The 19,448-nt window shown below is 35.4% G+C and overlaps 3 protein-coding genes across 4 annotated transcripts; 2 read left to right on the forward strand and 1 right to left on the reverse strand.

Moving 5' to 3' along the window:
• Positions 1-2,556: 2,556 nt before the first annotated feature.
• On the reverse strand, positions 2,557-3,531 carry LOC117628928 (cyclin-dependent kinase F-4-like). Its single transcript, XM_034361472.1, has one exon. The coding sequence runs from the start codon at positions 3,529-3,531 to the stop codon at positions 2,557-2,559; it is 975 nt and encodes a 324-aa protein (XP_034217363.1).
• A 2,212-nt stretch (positions 3,532-5,743) lies between these two features.
• LOC117628739 (inositol 2-dehydrogenase/D-chiro-inositol 3-dehydrogenase) lies at positions 5,744-9,298 on the forward strand. Of its 2 annotated transcripts, XM_034361250.1 has the most exons (7): positions 5,745-6,088; positions 6,372-6,542; positions 7,506-7,670; positions 7,742-7,906; positions 8,313-8,447; positions 8,691-8,788; positions 8,922-9,298. In XM_034361250.1, the coding sequence occupies exons 1-7, from the start codon at positions 5,906-5,908 to the stop codon at positions 9,106-9,108; spliced, it is 1,104 nt and encodes a 367-aa protein (XP_034217141.1). In that variant the 5' UTR covers positions 5,745-5,905; the 3' UTR covers positions 9,109-9,298. The 2 variants fall into 2 exon arrangements, with proteins under 2 accessions (XP_034217142.1, XP_034217141.1); XM_034361251.1 differs by lacking the exon at positions 8,313-8,447 and having other exon boundaries at positions 5,744-6,088.
• Positions 9,299-9,926: 628 nt separating this feature from the next.
• On the forward strand, positions 9,927-19,100 carry LOC117628207 (DNA mismatch repair protein MSH4). Its single transcript, XM_034360598.1, has 24 exons — positions 9,927-9,999; positions 10,897-11,100; positions 11,245-11,280; positions 11,376-11,488; positions 11,820-11,865; positions 12,128-12,174; positions 12,356-12,463; positions 12,623-12,698; positions 13,076-13,148; positions 13,229-13,374; positions 13,483-13,568; positions 14,512-14,651; positions 14,780-14,919; positions 15,000-15,050; positions 15,869-15,932; positions 16,275-16,418; positions 16,504-16,571; positions 16,681-16,739; positions 17,039-17,195; positions 17,313-17,365; positions 17,443-17,541; positions 18,099-18,213; positions 18,294-18,416; positions 18,753-19,100. Exons 1-24 carry the CDS (start codon positions 9,934-9,936, stop codon positions 18,915-18,917), a joined length of 2,379 nt encoding a protein of 792 aa, XP_034216489.1. The 5' UTR covers positions 9,927-9,933; the 3' UTR covers positions 18,918-19,100.
• Positions 19,101-19,448: the final 348 nt, after the last annotated feature.

Raw genomic sequence — 19,448 nt, forward strand, 5'->3', positions numbered from 1 at the left:
CAATATTGGATATTATTAAGCTTAATAATATCACCAAAAAAAAAAAACAAAAAAAAAAAAGAGGAAACCAACGTTGGAAATAAGTTTCAATATTGGATATTCTTAATGATATCTACCCAAAAAAAAAAAAAAAGAGGAAACCAACGTTGGAAATAGGTTTCAATATTGGATATTCTTAATGATATCTACCCAAAAAAAAACGTGGGAAATAAAAAGCCAACATTGGAAATAGGGTTCATTGGGTATTATTAAGTTTAATAATATCACCCCGATTTAAAAATAAAAAATTTATAAAATAAAAATAAAATAAAATAAAATAAAATAAAAGGGAGAAAGGAACACTTCAAGCTGCACCTCCTACATGTGAAAAAGTACATGTTTACAATGCATCATGAAGTGGGGGCAATTTGTAGACAAAGAAATTTTGGTGCAATAAATTCCATTGGACAAGAAAATAATTAGGGTTCGGTGGATTAAATCGTAGGCCCCGTAATTCGCCCATGTGGCATGTGACTCATCAAAATCGGATTAGTTGTCAAAAATGACACATGGCGACATCCGACGGAGTGCATCAAACGGTTCAAGATGAAGACAAAATTAAAGGAAAGAATCTTCTGTGATTGACTTTGATTTAAATCAAATATTAATCAGGTCAATCAATTGAAGATAATCTGGTTAAATTGCCAGATTATGGGAATTGATTTAAATCAAATCAAAATCCCACAAAACAAGGTTTTAAATAGGGAAAGTTATTTAGGTCAAGCATCCTACAAGAGCCTATAAATAGGAGGCCTCAAGATGAAAGAAAGGGTCAGAAAAAAAAAAAACATAGCACTCAGAAGAAACAGAAAACTCTCTGCATTCTTCATCCTACTTTGGAAGAGCCACCAAGCACAACAAATACGTGCCGGTTCCTTCACCATAGAAAAATCCCAAACACCAAACAAGCTTCGTGCTACCCGTTTGATCAAGATCAAGTCTCTACGACCCTTGTATCTAACACAAATTTTCTTTAAACACTTTGGAGATCGAATCAGAGGATTCAATACAGAGATTGTAACCCTAAATTTCATTAATACAATATTATTTTGTACACGTGTTCTTGTCTCATTTGTCACAGGATTTTCGTGTTTACAGTGTTATTCGCTAAAATTTTGGCACATTACAACTTAAAAGTTCGGCTACTATATTTTATTTTAATATACATTTTATACATTTTTTAATATATATATATATATATGTATGTATTACTTTTATTCAATAATATGTGAGAATTATGTGTATAATACTTGAGTTTTGTGTGTCTTATTAAAATGTTTGTAGAAATACGTGTATTAAACACCAAAACGAAAAAAAAAAAGTAATTTTTTTTTTTATGTCCATTGAACTTCAGGCACTTATTATTTGTTAAGTCATTTGTGAAATCCGTTACATATAATAAATAATAATTAAAACGTCATTACTAATTAAACAGTAAAGCCATGCGGCGATACTATTTTTAAAACAAATTAGGAGAAAGAGTATAGTCGGGCGGCTATACGATTTTTTTTAAAAAATTAGCGAAAACGAGTATAGCACACGTGTAAAAATAAGTATAGCCGCCCGGCGATTCTAGTTTTTAGACACATTAAGAAAACCGAGTACAGCCGGGCGGCTATACTATTTTTTTAAAATAAATTTAAAAACCGGGTATAGCCGTCTGGCTATACTATATATATATAAGGGACCCGGCCAACGCTTAGGGGCCACGTGTCAAACTAGTATAGCCAATTGGCTATACTTATTTTTTTTAAAATTTAAAAATCTGGGTATAGCCGCACGGCGGTACTATTCTTTTTTAAAAAAAAAATTTATTAAAACCCAGTATAGCCCTGCGGCTATACTATTTATAGATATTAATTTGCTAATTTCAACATCCAAAGCATATATGGTATAGAGAGAAACTTCACAGTAAATCAATTAGAGAGTTCAATTTTTTTATTTTTTTTATTTTTGTGTGGGAATGTTTGCTTTTTATCGATCTCGTTCTCTCTAGGAATACTAAATTCTATTACTGCGCACATTATTTGTCATAGAGAATTACATGCTGAGTTGGAGTGTTCTTGATAATTGCTTCACTTTCAAACAATACTTTACATGAAGAATACTACCACCTCTCTTACTGCTATACTCATAAATCTTTGTTTGAAACTGTTGTTCTGGTTGGCAAAGAGATTACAAAATCACATCCTGCATTTTTGTTACAACAAGGAAGAAATAATCTTAGTCACTCTAATTCATTCATAGTTAATAAAATACGGAACGGGTTATTCGGCAAAATTTTGGCACATTATAACTTAAAAGTTCGACCACTATATTATACTTTAATATAAATTATTTATATATTTTAATATATATTATTTTTATTCAATAATATGTGAGAATTATGTGTATAATACCTAAATTTTGTGTGTCTTATTGAAATTTTTGTAAAATATATGTGTATTAAACATGTAAAATATGTATGTACCTAAATAATATGAGTATTGTACGTTTGCTTTTTAAAAAACGTAAACTTTACCGAGTCTTTGAGACGTTTGTAGAAATGCCACCAATCTCAGGAAAAATATGGTGATGTCTCTCGGGAATGGCACGAGGAATGGCACGTGGAATACGGTGGGAGCCGACGAAAAAGGGATGCTTAAGTGCCTCTGCAGCAGTCGGCCTCTTAGCAGGATCCCAAGAAAGAAGGGAAGTTATAAGCTGAATTGCAGACTCACTGGCAGATGGGATGCAAAATGAGAGACCAAACCCAGAAAACTGTGGAAACTGATACTCAACCTGCCCTGCAAGAATTTGCCCTTCAGGCCATGACTTCATGGTTGGGCTGCCTAGCACACTACAAATCCAAAACAGCTGCTCCTCCTTATTTTTACCCGGAAGTAGAGGGCGGAGGTTGAACATCTCAGCCAAGATTACACCCACAGCCCACATATCAACCTTGGAATCGTAGAAGCGTGAGCCGAGCAACACCTCCGGGGCTCTGTACCAGCGAGTTGTGACATAATCTTTGAAAGGAATGCCCGGCTGAATCTTCTTAGCAGAACCCAAATCCCCAATCTTGACCACACCTTGCTTCACCAACAAGTTTTCCGGTTTGAGGTCACGGTGGCACCACCCATTCTTATGCATGTGATCTAGCCCAAGAAGAATTTGATGACACACATTCCTGATTTCTGCCTCATTGAATCTCTTCTTGTGCAGTTGCATAAATTGCAATAAGTTGCCCTCCATGAATTCAAAGACAAGGGAAGCAGTGCCATCAAATCCCACGAAAGCTTGTTTCAAATTGACAATATTCGGGTGGTTCTTCAACTGAGACAGAGACTCAACTTCCGCCATTTGGAGAAACTCCTCCCATGAAGTCAACCTCGATACCTCATTCTTCAGTTGCTTAATTGCAACAATCTCACCAGTCACATTGTGCGAAGCCTTCCATACAAACCCAAAACTTCCTTCACCGAGCGGCTTAAGGAAGCAATAATTCTCCATTCAAACTATCTCAAGAAAACAACAAAACTCTCTCTTTGTTAATGGAAACTCAAGAGCTTTCGTCAAATATTGAAATTGACGTTTGCCCAGAAGCAAAACCTAATTGATTTCCTACTGGCTTGCTCACTCACTCAAGGTAGAAAATACTATAAGGATAGCCTAAATCTTTCCCAGTCCTATAAGGATAGCCTAAATCTTTCCCAGTCCTGTAAGGAAAAGGAGTTTTCGTAATTGAAGCTGTTCTATTTTACATGGGCCCGAAGTTTTTCTACGGTCAACATTTTTATTTAGAGTCAAAGCCTTTCAACGGTAAGGATTTTATGGTTTAAATTTTAAAGTTAAAAAAAAAATGCATATTGAGTGTGCGACGAGTCGTTGTTGGGTTGGCCCCACAAGGATTATCCACAAACGAAACGAAAGTCGTTAAACGACCCTCAACCCTTTCAAAGACAAAACAAAAACAAAAGGAAATTGGAAAAAAGCAAAACAAAACCCAACGCTCAGAGCTCTCTCTCTCTCTCTCTCTCAAATTTCTCTGAGCCAAACCCTAGCAGCCTGGCTGTTTGTAATGATTATCAGCCTACACAGACGTCCTAGTGCTTGAAAACCATCACCAGTTTCACAAATTTCAAGCGGTTTCTCTGATAGATTTGGGTTTTCTCCGTTTTGGCGTGTCAGAAGCTCTCGGAATTCGTGAATTTTCCTCGGTGCTATATACGTACGGCAAACCAATCGGAAATTTTGGAGCAATTGTACCATCCATTCGCTCATCAGAATCGGTTCCTCAGCCTAGGGTTTTCTGATTCTCTCAGTCTATTTGTAAGGATCGGTGCGAAGACAAAAGCAGAGTGCATTTTCTAATTTCACTGAGATCTGTGAAATTTTATTCGAATTGCGACGATCGGCGGAGGATTGAATCTCGCAACCTAATTTGATTCGAAGCATCTGTTCAATGATCGGTTTGTAAAGGAATTGAATGGAACCAAAGGGAGGAGGATTGGTGTATCGTCGGCGAAGAAGCTTCTGAAGAGCTCTCTCTCCCCCTGTTCTTCTGCGGTGGTTTGATTGTTCGATCTCAATAGAATAATCGAAGAAAAAAGAAAACGAAAAGATCTTTAATTTTTCGTACTGTTTGATTTTTGTTTTTTGGAGTTTAATACAAGGCCTTTTTTTTTTTTTTTTGGCCTTTGATTATCGTTTTCCTCAGGGCGTTTGTTTGTTCTTGTTGTGGTATTTTGAAAGAAAAAATATTTGAATCAAAGACAAAACAAAAACAAAAGGATATGATGTTTCCGGATTGACTTTACAAAAGTCTGATACCGCTATTTCTTCTCTTGAAAAATACATCAATTGTACATCAAAACTCTCTCTCTACATAACCAAATAAAATTTTGAGTTTTTACATGTTCCTTCATCTTTTGGTATACACATCGCATTCTTCTGACAAAACATTTGTTAAATTTTGTCACATCTCAGTGTGTGACTTCTAAATTCTTCTGACAAAACATTCGTTAACTTTTGTCACATCTCAGTGTGTGACTTCTAAATTCTTCTGACAAAACATTCGTTAACTTTTGTCATGGGTGGATAGATTGTGTTTTGATGAAAATACCACTTTAAAGTTGATCACGTGACCAATTTTAACGAATATTTTGACGAAATGCGATAAGAGGATCAAATTGATGTGTTGAGCAAAGCATTAAGGACTAAATTGATTGATTTGAAAGTTAAAAGGACTCAAATAAAGACTTTTAAAAAGTTTGTGAACCATTTGTGGTAAAAACTATAAAAAAAAAAATAAATGACCAAATGTTAACATTCATGAAACAGAAAAAGTTCACATATACCGTCCACAAGTTTAACAATATCTTAGAATTCAAGTCTTTTTGCACCAAGTTCGAGTTTCTTTCCTTCTAAATTAGATTAGTTTGAGTAATTTACACTCATAAATTTGGCTCCATCAAACTTATATGTTAAAGACGGATTGAAGACTTCTATAATCTTGGTCATTCATCGTGGGTATTTAAAAAAAAGTTAAGAAGTTTTTCTATCTTTTTTTAAAAAAATTTGGCTTTTTTCGAAAGTAAGAAAAAATTTATGAATAAAACCTAAATTTACTTATATATTGTTAGCATACTAAGAACTTAAAATATGGGACAACTTAAAATATTAACGTCCTTTTTCTTGTCGTTCCGTCAGAATGGTAGAAGAAGATTGACTTGGATATCTGATAACAGCCAAGCCAATCCAATAAAATCCAACAACCAACCATTTTATCTAAACCAATTTGAAGACCCAACAAAACCAACACAGTAGCTAGCAAGTGAGTGAAAAGAGTAGAAGAAAACACAAATCCAAGCTCCAAATTTCACCCATGGCTGCTTCAAATATAGTCAAGTATGGGATTGTAGGGGTGGGCATGATGGGCAGAGAGCACCTCATCAACTTGCACCATCTTCGCACCGAAGGCGTGGCGGTGGTAGCCATAGCTGACCCCCATGTTCCTTCCCAAAAGCTTGCTCTTGATTTGGCACAGTCTTTTAATTGGCCTATAAAGGTATGGACTCTGCTGTAGTCTCTTAACTGTTTGATATGGTGCCAATATGGTTCACCTCCAAAACCTTACTGTAAATTGAACACAGTGATGCTTAGAAGATTATTGATAATCAAAGGGTTTATAGATTTCTTTTTTCCTTGCTACTAATCAGACGGTTTTAAAAGGTCGAAATTCCAATGGGCAATGATCAGACTTCAATTCCCTAATTTGTTTTCCATGTTTGTGATCTATTTTATCAAGTGATATCTCAGAAATAAGGTTTATGACTTGAAGGGTTTTAAAGGTTTTTTCAGCACACAAGGAACTATTGGACAGCCTGCTCTGTGATGTAGTGGTTGTGTCATCTCCAAATATGACCCATTATCAAATTCTGATGGATATCATCAACCACCCCAAACCCCACCATGTACTAGTGGAGAAGCCATTGTGTACAACAGTAGCTCACTGCAAAGAGGTCCGTCGATCAGAAGTACTGTTGATTCTACTTGCATTTCATCTTTTTTAGATATAACCCATTGCATTACCTTTGATACATAAAGTCGAAATAGTGCCTTTGAACATAATCTCTCCCTAATGCACTACTTTAAGAAATTGAACTGATTCGAATGATAGTTTTTGAGCCTTTATTTCTTGTTAACTGTGACTAAATTGGGGCATGGACTTTTGACACAGTGTAGGGAATGAATGTGTTAAAGTTATAATGAAACTCAAATATCAGCTGAGAATATTTCTGAGGGATTCATATTGTTCTACGTTGTTGTAGATTAGTGCTAGATTTATCCGTGTCTTACTTAGTGTGACATCTAGTTGTTATTTGATTTAGAGCATATTTTCCACATTGTAGTAGCTTTCTATGTTCAATCGTGCGGGATTTAGCCGCATCTTGACATCTATTGTGTTATCTGATCTAGAACACATAATATTTGACAGTATGATGTCTGATGTCTGACCCAGTCTGGTTCTATCTTGCTATGTTCAATAAATAATGAGTGATCGTTTCTTATTGAGCTGCAAGTCAAGTTTCTAGAGTTGTTATTTTATCACTCAATGATTAAATGAAGATGAACTGCTCCTAAGTAGCAGGAAGAATGCATTGACAAGAAAACTCAAGACAATGTGTACAGAAATGGATTAGTTCTTTTTTCTGTGAGTTGGTGTCCAACCCAATGCAAGCATCCTTTGAAGTATGAACATCGTTTCTTTTGTGTTCATCTTAATATTCAGTGCTTACACAAACACACACACAGATGCACATGTACATATTGGTGAATATACACAGATGTCACGAAATGTGTTAATGCTTTATCTCATGCATTTTACAGCATATGTCACTATTTTCTTTTTCCTTTGGGGAGGGTTTTTTTTTTTGTCCATAAATAAGTGATTGATCTGCATCATATAGTGTGTGTGGAATTAGGTTGTAAATGCTGCCAGAAAGAGGCAGGATATTCTGGTTCAAGTTGGACTGGAGTATAGATACATGCCACCTGTTGCTAAACTGATAGAAATAGTGAAGGGCGGAAGCCTTGGACAGGTCAAAATGGTGGCAATCCGTGAACATCGTTTTCCTTTCTTGGTTAAGGTATGTAATGCAAGTGAATTTTCAATATTCATCCTGTTGTAGTTCATCTTATGGAACCATGCTTGTAATAGGTCAACAATTGGAACCGGTTCAACATTAACTCTGGAGGGACTCTGGTAGAAAAGTGCTGCCACTTCTTTGATCTGATGAGGCTGTTTGCTGGTGCTAACCCTGTTCGTGTGATGGCTTCTGGAGCGATTGATGTTAACCACAAAGATGAAATATATGATGGAAAGGTAATTTAACTTTGACTGAGATTTGAAATATTCACTTTCAAGGTCAAAAGAAGTATGTATTGACCTGATGTGCCAAACACAATTTCAACTATTGGCTTTTGTTTTAGAAGGATTAGATTGCTTTCAGAATTAAAAACTCATGGAGAGAAATTCAAACCAAACGTGCTTTTAGTTAGTTATGCAGTAAGGTTCACTAGTTAGGGCAATGGTTTTATTCAAATAGAGCAGTCCAGTCTTTGACTAAGAGACCATTGTCGTGCCTGAAAAATGGACTTTTTAAGCTTACTCAATTTCAAAGAGGAGGACTATGTTTGTGAAAGTTAAAAGCAAAAACATTTTGAATTGTTCTATTCTTTGGAGCACTAGACTATTCATTACATTTGTCTTTTTCTTTTGTTTTGCTTAGGTTCCAGACATAATTGACAATGCATATGTTATTGTCGAATTTGACAATGGTTCTCGCGGGATGCTTGACCTTTGTATGTTTGCTGAAGGGACTAAAAATGAACAAGAAATATCTGTTGTTGGTGACATAGGAAAGGTAGCTCTCTGTCTCTATCTCTCTCTCTCACACACACACAAAATGATGCCCTCCTATTAGATTAAGGCCCTTACTGCTGACCACTATTGGTAATGAACCAATGTGACATCCCACCATTGTCTCTTTGCAGTACAATCATTAGATTGCAATTTCCCTGACCTCTACTGAACACAGGTGTCGTTTAGGTTATGCTTGCAGGTGGCTTTTCCTGTCATTTTTATTCAACTAACAAACTTTTAACAGGGGGAGGCCTTTGTTCCTGAGAGTATTGTTCGTCATGGCACTCGAGTGGAAGGGAGAGATGGTGTCCAGACTTTAAAAGCTGAGAATGATCAAATAAAGTGGGTTTCTTTTTTCCTCTTAGTTTCAACTGTTCATATTTTGAACTGCCCCTTGGGCATTGTTCAAATCTGTGGGAAATTTCTCACAAATGCCTACCCCTTTAATGTGATTCTGAATCAACTTATGTTTCAGATATGATGGGCTGCATCATGGATCAAGCTATTTGGAACACCTGCACTTCTTATCTGCAATAAGGGCTAAAGCAAAAGCGCCTGCTGTAGATTTGCATGATGGATTAGTTTCGGTTGCCATTGGAGTTGCAGCACAGCTTTCCATCGAGAAGGGCCGATTTGTGACGATTGAAGAAGTCATGAGTTAGTGGAATTGTGAAGTTTCTGTATAGTTCTTGAATCTTTGTCCAAAAAAAGTATAGGTCTTGAATCCCTGATGTTGCTTTTGTGGGTTGGGGGGAAACTCTTGTAACAGTTTCTCCTTTCCCTATTTGAAGCATATGAAAATTAATGTTTCGTTCATCTATTAATAAAATTCCATCAAATAGCTTTGACTGATTTCCTTGTCGTTAATTTTGTGAAATCTCCACTTCCATTTTATATGCATTCATCAATCATCACTTCATTTAAAAACAAAAATTAAGATGTCGACATTTGGAAGTAACTAAAATTAATTGTAAGTGTACATTGAGTAATGCAAATTTGGAACTAACTAAAATTAACACGGTCCTAACATGAATTTCTTGTTTGTATGAACCTGTTTATGCTACATGGCTATGTAAAGTGGTAAAACGAATTCAGTTACATTTATCTGTACTCGAGTTACTAGGTTTGATTTCTTCTCCCAATATTGCTTGTATGAAAAAAAAGTTTGTGCTCATTTTAATTTTGGCCAAAGAAAGGAAATGGAGAAACTCATACACACAGGTATCATAGGGCTTGAATTCAGGACCACTTAAAAGCACACCAAAAGCCTAGTCGAATCCCACTGACACTCCATTGGTTTGTGGTGAATTCAAAATAATAAAAAATTATCATTAAATTTCATCACGTGCACCCTCATTGGCCGTTACCCTCGCAAACCCAGTGCAGACGTGGCACGTGTTCCGAGTGACAGTCACTCGTATATAAATAGCACTCTGGCGCTGGCGCGCAATACAAAATTCGTTGAAGCAGAAGAGTGTAGAGAGCAAATGGAAGACGACGCAGGAGAGAGATCGAGCTTCGTTATCGGCCTCATCGAGAACAGAGCTAAGGAGGTACGGTCTTCCATCTCACACTTAACCGCTTCTTTTCTTTGATTGTTTGGTTTTCCTAGAAAGTGCAGGAAAGAAAGAGAAAATGGAAGATAACATATTAAGTACCTCAGTATCTGGCACCGAGAAAGATGTTTTGGCTTTATCAATCCGGAAATTGAATTTAAAAAACGTAGGAGTCGAATTTAGCGCTTGGATTTTCAATTCTTGGTTATGTTTTAGCTGAACTCGGACTGGTCCTGCTTTTACTTCTCTCTCTCTCTCTCTCTCTCTCTCTCTCTCTCTCTCTCTCTCTCTGTGTGTAGGAACTTGTAGATTTGTAGTGGTGATAAATGTTGAACTACTTAAAAACTGTTTTACATCCTGGAACTTTTTTTATTTGAATAAATGCGTTAAGCAATTTTGTGAAGGTGTGATACAGTGAATATCATCAATGAAGATTAGTCATGTGATCAGAAAAAGAAAAGGAATATTAGTCATGTTTAATGAAGGCCTAGGTCTGCGCCTACAAGGCTTGAGATTGCTGGTAAAATGAGGATATTTTGTATAGGAAAATTGTATATAATTATTTTACATAAAGAAAAGAAAAAAAAATCCTATGGCTGAACCAAATATGGTAAACCTACCTTGAACGTTTCCTTATAGACTATAGTTTTCAGACTCATTATAACTGGCATCGTTCCCACTTCTTTTTCTTGATTTTAAGTTTATAATTGGATTGAAGAAATTGGTTTGTGACATTGCACCCAAAATCAGAAAAAAAAAATTGTTTTTGATTATGGTTCCTTCCAGCTGATGAGCTGAAGGTTATCTTGTGGAGATGAACTAATTTTTTTTATTTTTTGTTACATAGAGATCAACTAATTTAGAATACCTAGCTGACCCAAAGTATCCTGACAGGTGGGAGTTGCAGCCTTTGATTTAAGGTTGGCTTCTCTCCATCTTTCTCAATATATTGAAACTAGCAGCTCATATCAGAATACAAAAACTTTGCTGCAATTCTATGATCCTATGGTGATTATTGTTTCACCGAACAAGCTGGCACCTGATGGTATGGTTGGAGTTTCAGAATTGGCTGACAGATTTTATGCTACAGTCAAGAAGGTCAGGTTCCTTAATTTTTAAAGATCAACTGCTCTCTCTCACTTTGTTGTTTCTTGGTGTAACAGACTACTGGATGCCTATGAGATTATCTCATATACGATATTCACTTGTTTAATAAACTAAATTACTGTGCTCATTCTGCAGGTTGTAATGGCCCGTGGTTGCTTCGATGACACTAAGGTTAAGTTAGAGATTCCTTATCCTCTAATATTTGCATCGAAATGGGTGGTTGACTCTTGAAGCCCACAGCTTAGAATGCCATTGTTGGGTTCCAGGGTGCCGTGCTGATTAAAAATCTAGCAGCAAAGGAACCTTCTGCACTAGGATTGGATACTTCTTACAAGCAGTATTACCTCTGCCTGGCTGCGGCAGCAGCTACAATTAAGTGGTACTTTCAGAACTTGAGCTTTCTAACGTTATGATGTTGCAAACCCTAGGCTATTTGTTTTTATTATGAAATAGGAAGTTCAGCATATTTGGAATTTGGGGTTTAAGAGTTTTCTTTAAGTAAAAAATTAAAGAATATGACATATATATATATATATTTTTCCCCTGATGTCATTTGCTCTTATTCTAGATAGAGCATTCCATGTTAAATGTGCTCTTTTCACCTTTTCAGTTTCCTTTTGAATTTGTTACCAACATGCAAGTTTCACCGTTCTAGCATCTGTTGCCCTTGCCTTTTTTTTAAAGTAATGGATCTAATGCATGATGCACAGGATAGAAGCAGAGAAAGGGGTCATCATTACAAACCACTCACTTTTGGTATGAGTTAAATAATGCACGTTCCTTCATGATCTGTAAAATAAAAACAGAAGAAAGTAGGCGTTTCTATATCAATAATATCCTGTCTCATAAAGAAAAATATAAATCAGCTGTCTCCATGGAGAGACAGAGCAACAACAATTTGTTTTAGTTCACCTTTCTATTCACGCTAAGAACTCCCATCAGTCTGTACTGCCATCCAACCCTGTTTTGTCTTTATGAGGAAATAAACATTTACTTCATTGCATTTATGCCTCTCCAGGTCACTTTTAATGGATCATTTGCCCATATGAATATTGACGCTACTAGGTACTCTTCCGTTCCTGTGATTTTATCTCGAGCTTAGCTCCCTTTTATGTATCAAATAGATCATGTTTTTGTGATATTAGGAGAAATTATGAAGTATTTTAAATAAAAATGTGATGGGTTAAATGCATTTTTATTTTTAGAATCTTTGGTAATGACTTTTGTAGTTGAAATTTGTTGGCAGTGTTCAAAATTTGGAAATCATTGAGCCACTTCATTCGACACTTTGGGGAACAAGCAACAAGAAAAGAAGTTTATTGAACATGCTCAAGACAACAAAAACTGTTGGAGGGTATGTGTGGTTGTTCACCGGATTGATCAGTACTTTGTATATTTTTATAGTTGCAATTTCTCTTCTAAACTTTGTACTTTATGCTTCTTAGTGGTGGTCAATCTCTCCTTTATAATTTCTTGTCACTTAAATCTGATGTGGAGCAATTTATGACTTCAGGTCTAGACTTCTTCGTGCCAATCTATTGCAGCCTTTAAAAGATATTGAAACTATAAATGCCCGTCTTGATTGCCTGGTCAGTGTTATTTATTCTCAAATATCTCTTTTGGAGCTATGTAATCCATTTAAAATACTTTTGAATCTGTGAACCTTCATTTCTCTGTGTCGAATTTAAAGTAAAATGAAAAGGGATCATGTTATATGAATTGAAAAGTTGGGTTTGGCATAGACCATCTGTGGATATTTTTTGCATGGTTATAGATATAAAAAGCAAGAATACAATGATTATATAAGAATGGTACTTTTGGAACTGACATGCAAATGCACTTTGTGTCTACTTTGTTTCCTTTTGAAATACACATAAGGTGCTGAATTTTGAAGTTACTGAACTGGAAAGTGCATTTTGCAGCTACATTGTTTATGATCCTCAGTCTCCTTAATATTTGTTTTTAGGATGAGCTCATGAGCAATGAACAGCTGTTCTTTGGACTGGCTCAGGTTTTGAGTAAATTTCCAAAAGAGAGTGGTAAGAGGGAAGAATAAAGGAAAATTTAGTCCATCTGTTCATATCATGAACAAGTTGAAGTTATGTATGCTCTCATGCAGATAGGGTACTTTGTCACTTCTGCTTCAAGCCAAGGAAAATAACAAACAAAGTCATGGGTGTTGATTATGCTAGAAAAAGCCAGGTCTTGGTTTCAAGCATTATTCTCCTCAAAACTGCTCTAGATGCCTTGCCTTTACTCTCGAAGGTAAAATTTACAGCAAAAGATGTTGATATCAAGCATTATTTTTCTTTCCAATACATTTACTGTGCTCAAAACATGTTCAAAAGTATCAATGCTTGGTTAAATTCTCAGGTTCTTAAAGATGCAAAGTGTTTTCTTCTTGCAAATGTTTACAAGTCTGTATGTGAAAATGAGAAGTATGCTGCCGTTAGAAGGAGGTTTGCTTCCAAGCTTGATGATTCCAGTGGATCATCTGTAAATTTGTTTCTCCCGACATCCCTAACTGGTTTGAAGTTTAAATTGGAATCTGTTTTGTGTAATGAGCTCTATTATCCTGATGGGGTCGAATTCAGAGGCCAGAATAGTCCAGACATCCTCTGAGCAATGAACCTCAACAGAAATATATCCATTATAAATTCCAAAACATTCACCTTTGTCCCTTTTTTTGCAATGTGAAATTACATCACTTCTTTCCTGGAAAAAGAATCCCTTTACGTCTGCCACTAATTATAACATATTGCCTTTGTTGTCCAATCTTTGTCTTATTATCTGTTTTATCATTTTTCCTCTTACATAAGCAGCATATTTTACTGGAAACAACACATTTTCATGCATTAATATGCTCATTTGAAGTGTATAATTGATCCGGATAATGGGAAAGAATAATTTCATGTCGACAACCAATTTAAAGTTTATTCTTAACCTCTTGATATGATTTTGGTGCCATGATTATGGTCTTGCGTACAACCCGAAGCACTTATGTACAATTTTACAGAGATATGAACTTAAACTCAGGTGTTGGGAACCAAATTACCTAACAAAGTTGATCATCAGGTCTATGAGATTAGATAGTAGTTATATTATTTCCATTAGATTAGATAGGGTCGTTCAACCCCAAGTGCCAGGTCCAACTTACCTGATGAAGTTTATCATAATTCTGAGATTCAACCCTGAGCACTAAAGTAGTTATCTTATTGCCATACCATTACGTATGATGCTAAGGCAGTCGTTGTTGGTGATTATAGTTTCGGTATGATAGAAATTTGCACTCCTGTAGGTTCGTACTTGTTGTGTGATGTGTTTAATATCCCATAGACTTTGTTTTCTAAATAAAGTATGAACGATATCACTCATTTACACAAGACGCTGTATTTCTTTCAGGATTGGAGAGGTGATTGATGAAGATGTGCTTCATGCACGGGTTCCTTTTGTAGCCCGCACACAGCAGTGTTTTGCTGTCAAGGCTGGAATTGATGGACTTTTGGATATTGCACGGAGATCATTTTGTGATACTAGTGAAGGTTTTTTCTCACTACATATGCAGTTCAAATTCTGTTTCATTTCCCTTTTATTCATGTTCTATTTGTCTTTTGTTTTCTTATATTTGAGACAAAGGGCCAATTTAATATTCTCAATGATGAATTAACAGCTATACATAATCTTGCTAACAAGTATCGTGAAGATTTCAAGTTGCCCAATTTGAAACTCCCATTTAACAATAGGAGAGGGTTCTACTTTAGCATTCCATATAAGGACATTCAAGGGAAGCTTCCTAGTCAGTTCATTCAGGTTTAGAATAAAACGTGCTCTAAAGTACTAAACATCTCTTTACCAGTTATTTCTGATTCTCATATGCTTCTCGGACATAGGTATTGAAACATGGTAACAATTTACACTGCTCAACCTTGGAGCTTGCTTCTGTGAGTACTACGATCCAATTTTCTATTTATACCAAATTTACTTACTCTAGGTTATGATTGTTCTATTATTCACGCCATTTTTTATTGCAAAATACTACTTTTAAGGTTCTATTTGTACTGCCTTTATTGTCTGTGAACTGTTGGCATTTCCTTGATTAGTTACAACATAAAATGGTGCCATTTCAACTACAATGAGTTGAGTTATGCTTGTCTTTTAGACTTGCATATCAATTTCAGGGCAGATGAATGAAATTGGTAACAATATATTTGATTGATTTTGCTAAGAACTTCAATTCTAAGGTGGACTCAGTTCCCATCTTTATTTTGGACTAACAAATTAGGTTAAGCAGTTTCACAGAGATCATCTTCAGTTACAACTGTGAATTTTAGGAGGCGTAGTTTCAGGGTATACATCTCTTGAAGGAACCTAGCTAATCAAAGGGATCATTCATACGAGACCAACTCAATCAGCAATCTTAGATATAGGTGTTGTTGATGCCTTTATTTCTTAATTTTTGCAACATTTATGTGTTGTAGTTTTCCATGTCAAAAGATGTTAGTCTCAAACATTGTTCTGCTGAGTCAATTACTTGTGGCGTTTTTGAAACAAAAATCAAGGCCTTCAACATAAATAAGAGTAAAATGCAATATTAGTTGTTGTAACTTGTAATAACATTTTTTAATCCGGGTTTCATTATAAAATTTTGTGTACATGTGTCTATTTTTATCGAGTATCAATAACATTTTATATCTTTGTAACTTCAATGAAGATTCTGGAAAAATTACATTTATCTTTCTCCATTGCATGAAATTTACAGCTAAACGTTAGAAATAAGTCTGCAGCTGCAGAATGCTACATACGGACAGAAGTTTGCCTGGAAGGTTGTGCTAAACTTGATAAGCTTACACATCTTCTGTTTCTGAGTTCTTTTTACTTGTTCTACATCATTACTTTTGTTAACTTTCTTCATGGCACTTATATAAGCATTGATCTTTAGAACAATAAGCTTAGTGCGGTTGGCTTCATTTTGATCTTTTTGATCTTATTGCTGAACTTTTTGAACATCATCGTTTACCAAATACTCAAGCTTACCAGACGATGATGTTTAGACATATATAATGACCTTTTATGTTCATGAAGCCTGTGATATCTTCTTATATATGTTTCAACTGCTGCAGTGCTGATACCATCGTAGATTACTGATTTTGATATCTTATATGCAGAATTAGTAGATGCCATACGAGAGGATGTTTCTGCACTCACACTGCTTGCAGAGGTCTTATGCCTTTTGGATATGATCGTTAATTCATTTGCACATGCCATTTCCACAAAGCCAGTTGATCGTTACACCAGACCAGAATTTACAGGCAAGTTGCTGTTGTCTGGAATTATCGCTCATGAATTTGGATGTTCAATAGGGGAAATGCTTGATTCTATCATGTTTACATATAGATAATGGCCCCATGGCAATTGATGCTGGAAGACACCCTATCCTAGAGACCATACACAATGACTTTGTCGTACGTAATGCTTTATTTTCTATAATTGGATTACTCTCTCCTCCTCATGAATTTGCTTGAGATTCTGCAGAAAAACTATAGCTATTTTCTTTTTTCGTTTTCCTTGCAGCCCAACAATATATTTTTATCAGAGGCATCAAACATGGTGCTTATCATAGGCCCAAACATGTAAGGAATTCTCTTTTCAAGTAATACATGGAAGTGTTGTTTTCTCATGCATTGTCTTGCCGGCTTCATCCAGTTATTAGTTGTTAGAAGACAGGTTAAATAGTGAAGATGAAAATCATATTTTTACCAAGAAACAGTTGGAAAATATATTTGACCTTTATGGGCTTTGGACTGATATTTATATATTTGACCATAGAAAAAATATATTTGACCATAAGATGAATATTCATATATGTTTAAAGAATGTGACCAATTAGGTTATCGTTTGCTTGAGTTTAACTACGGAATGTTTCTGCCAGGAGTGGAAAGAGTACTTACCTTCAACAAGTGTGTCTTATAGTTATTCTTGCTCAGATCGGTTGTTATGTTCCTGCTCGCTTCTCAACTCTAAGGGTTGTTGATCGTATATTTACAAGGATGGGTACAGTAGATAATCTTGAATCCAACTCTAGTACGGTAAATTTTTCGAACTTCAATATCAGAAATATGGATCCCCCATATGTTCTAGTGATGCACCTTATTTCTATTTAATACGGAATATTTAGAAAGGAATTTTCTTATTATTTGTAACAGTTCATGACAGAAATGAAAGAAACAGCTTTTATCATGCAAAATGTCTCCCAGAGGTAGTACACCACAAGATTTATTTAACCCTTTGAATATACAGTAATATCCAATAATATTCGGTCCATGTTGGACATAGGAGTCTGATTGTTATGGATGAACTTGGGAGGGCTACATCTTCTTCTGATGGATTTGCAATTGCTTGGAGCTGCTGCGAACATTTGTTATCACTGAAAGCGTAATCTCTTTTCCAATTTACCATTTACCAAGGTTCCAGTGGGTTACCTCAGATGAAATTTTATGAGTTTTGAGTATGGAAAAGTTTAAAATGTGGTCCTTTAAAAATTGATGCACACGGTTTTCACTATATTAAACAATTGAAGCTGCATATATATCACTTGCATTGAAGCTAAATGCTTCCAATTGTTGTGAAAATCTGCGACGAACTTCTTAAGCATACATAAAGAATGGAAGAATGTATGGGAGAAAAGAAACCAATTAACTTATCATTTTTTACGTACTGCCATATGATTCATCTAGATAAGTAGGCATACCACAAGACTGTACAGAAGTGAGACGCATTTAGAAATAATATTATTGTTTAGTTCTATCTGGTTTTGGTAGTTAAGAACTTATTGTCTTTGTGGTCCTTTCTGTCAGTGCTTATCAACTACCATAGCTTTATTTTTACATTTTTCCAAGGATTTTTCTTATGAACGATGTCATACAAAGCCTAGTTAGTGATGAAATTTTATTTGCAGAAGCTAACATACCATCCTACTCAATCTTTCTCAGGTATACTATATTTGCTACTCATATGGAGAACCTATCAGAACTAGTAACCGTCTATCCAAATGTGAAAATACTTCACTTTGATGTTGACATTAAAAATAATCGTCTAGATTTCAAGGTAGTTTTTCCAAGATCCCTTCACTTTAATCTTGATTTTATGTGACTTTTGGTGGCTGAAAGTCTTGTCTGTTTGCGTAGTTTCAACTGAAGGACGGAGCGAGGCATGTTCCGCACTATGGCCTTCTATTAGCAGAAGTGGCAGGACTGCCAAGCTCAGTAATTGAAACGGCCAGAAACATCACATCCAGGATCACAGAAAAGGTGAATTATTTCGAGTAACCAAGAATTGAAAGTTATCTTATATATTCGCATTGCCATAAACATAGAGTCTTCTTTTTATATTGGTATTTTTCCTCAAAATCTGATTTAAGATGAAATAGGGCCAGGAATTTCTTGCTACCCCATGTCAAAAAACAAAGGAAGTGGTTCAGTCCCATTGCAATGCAATGTCATTGAAATCCATATAATTTATCTTATACTTTTTTGCCTTCTTTTTATCAATGGATCTGAATTAATGTAAGAGTGATTCTGGTATTCTGAATGGAAGTTCCTTCGTCATGAACCGGTGACTAAGAAATTTAAAATTTCAATGTTCAGGAAGTGAAGAGGATGGAAGTAAACTGCCTTCAATACCAACCGATCCAGATGGCGTACCATGTTGCTCAGCGGCTGATATGTTTGAAGTACTCCAGCCAGGATGAGGATTCAATCAGAGAAGCACTGCATAATTTGAAAGACAGCTACATTCATGGAAGGCTGTAGTCTAAAGACCTTAAAAACCCACAATATTCTTCCCTCCTATTTGGGAAATGCCATGCAGAACATTGTTGTGTTCGTAACACAACACGATGTCAAATTTATTCACCAAATGATATGGCGGTGTCTGATTTACTCAATTCTAAGCTCATTCAAAACCTCAATTATTTCCAACAACGCATAAGTGACAGTAGAGAAAAGAAGTTATAAAACTCGCTAAAATTTCAACTCAAGTTTGAGTTTTTGTATGCTCATAGCATAAAGTTCGTGAACCAAAAGAACTCAACTCATTTCATTGAATTGGCTTGAGGTTTTATCTTCTAATTAAAATCTTATTTTAATGATTTTATCATATTCCTTTTCAATTGAAAATAGTGAATATGAAAATCAAATTTATTTATTTCTGCATCCGTTCCATTTAAGTTAGTTTTACTTTTTGCTTGTGTTTATATATATATATATATATATGTTATAAAACTAGATGGAGAAAATGTAGAGAGAAGTGATATGCTAAAGATAAAGCTTCACCATATTATT

The sequence above is a fragment of the Prunus dulcis genome, chromosome 5 (genome assembly GCF_902201215.1).
Source record: "Prunus dulcis chromosome 5, ALMONDv2, whole genome shotgun sequence".
Classification (NCBI taxonomy): domain Eukaryota; kingdom Viridiplantae; phylum Streptophyta; class Magnoliopsida; order Rosales; family Rosaceae; genus Prunus; species Prunus dulcis.

What these genes read in the sequence shown, in the direction of transcription:
- LOC117628207 (XM_034360598.1), top strand. Translation starts at nt 9,934, where the DNA reads ATGGAAGACGACGCAGGAGAGAGATCGAGCTTCGTTATCGGCCTCATC. An exon ending in ATGAATATTGACGCTACTAG is followed by an intron (nt 12,175 to 12,355) that starts GTACTCTTCCGT and finishes ATTTGTTGGCAG; the next exon opens with TGTTCAAAATTTGGAAATCA. An exon ending in CACCAGACCAGAATTTACAG is followed by an intron (nt 16,419 to 16,503) that starts GCAAGTTGCTGT and finishes GTTTACATATAG; the next exon opens with ATAATGGCCCCATGGCAATT.
- LOC117628739 (XM_034361250.1), top strand. Translation starts at nt 5,906, where the DNA reads ATGGCTGCTTCAAATATAGTCAAGTATGGGATTGTAGGGGTGGGCATG. An exon ending in GTTTTCCTTTCTTGGTTAAG is followed by an intron (nt 7,671 to 7,741) that starts GTATGTAATGCA and finishes TGCTTGTAATAG; the next exon opens with GTCAACAATTGGAACCGGTT. An exon ending in GCTGAGAATGATCAAATAAA is followed by an intron (nt 8,789 to 8,921) that starts GTGGGTTTCTTT and finishes CTTATGTTTCAG; the next exon opens with ATATGATGGGCTGCATCATG.
- LOC117628928 (XM_034361472.1), bottom strand. Translation starts at nt 3,531, where the DNA reads ATGGAGAATTATTGCTTCCTTAAGCCGCTCGGTGAAGGAAGTTTTGGG.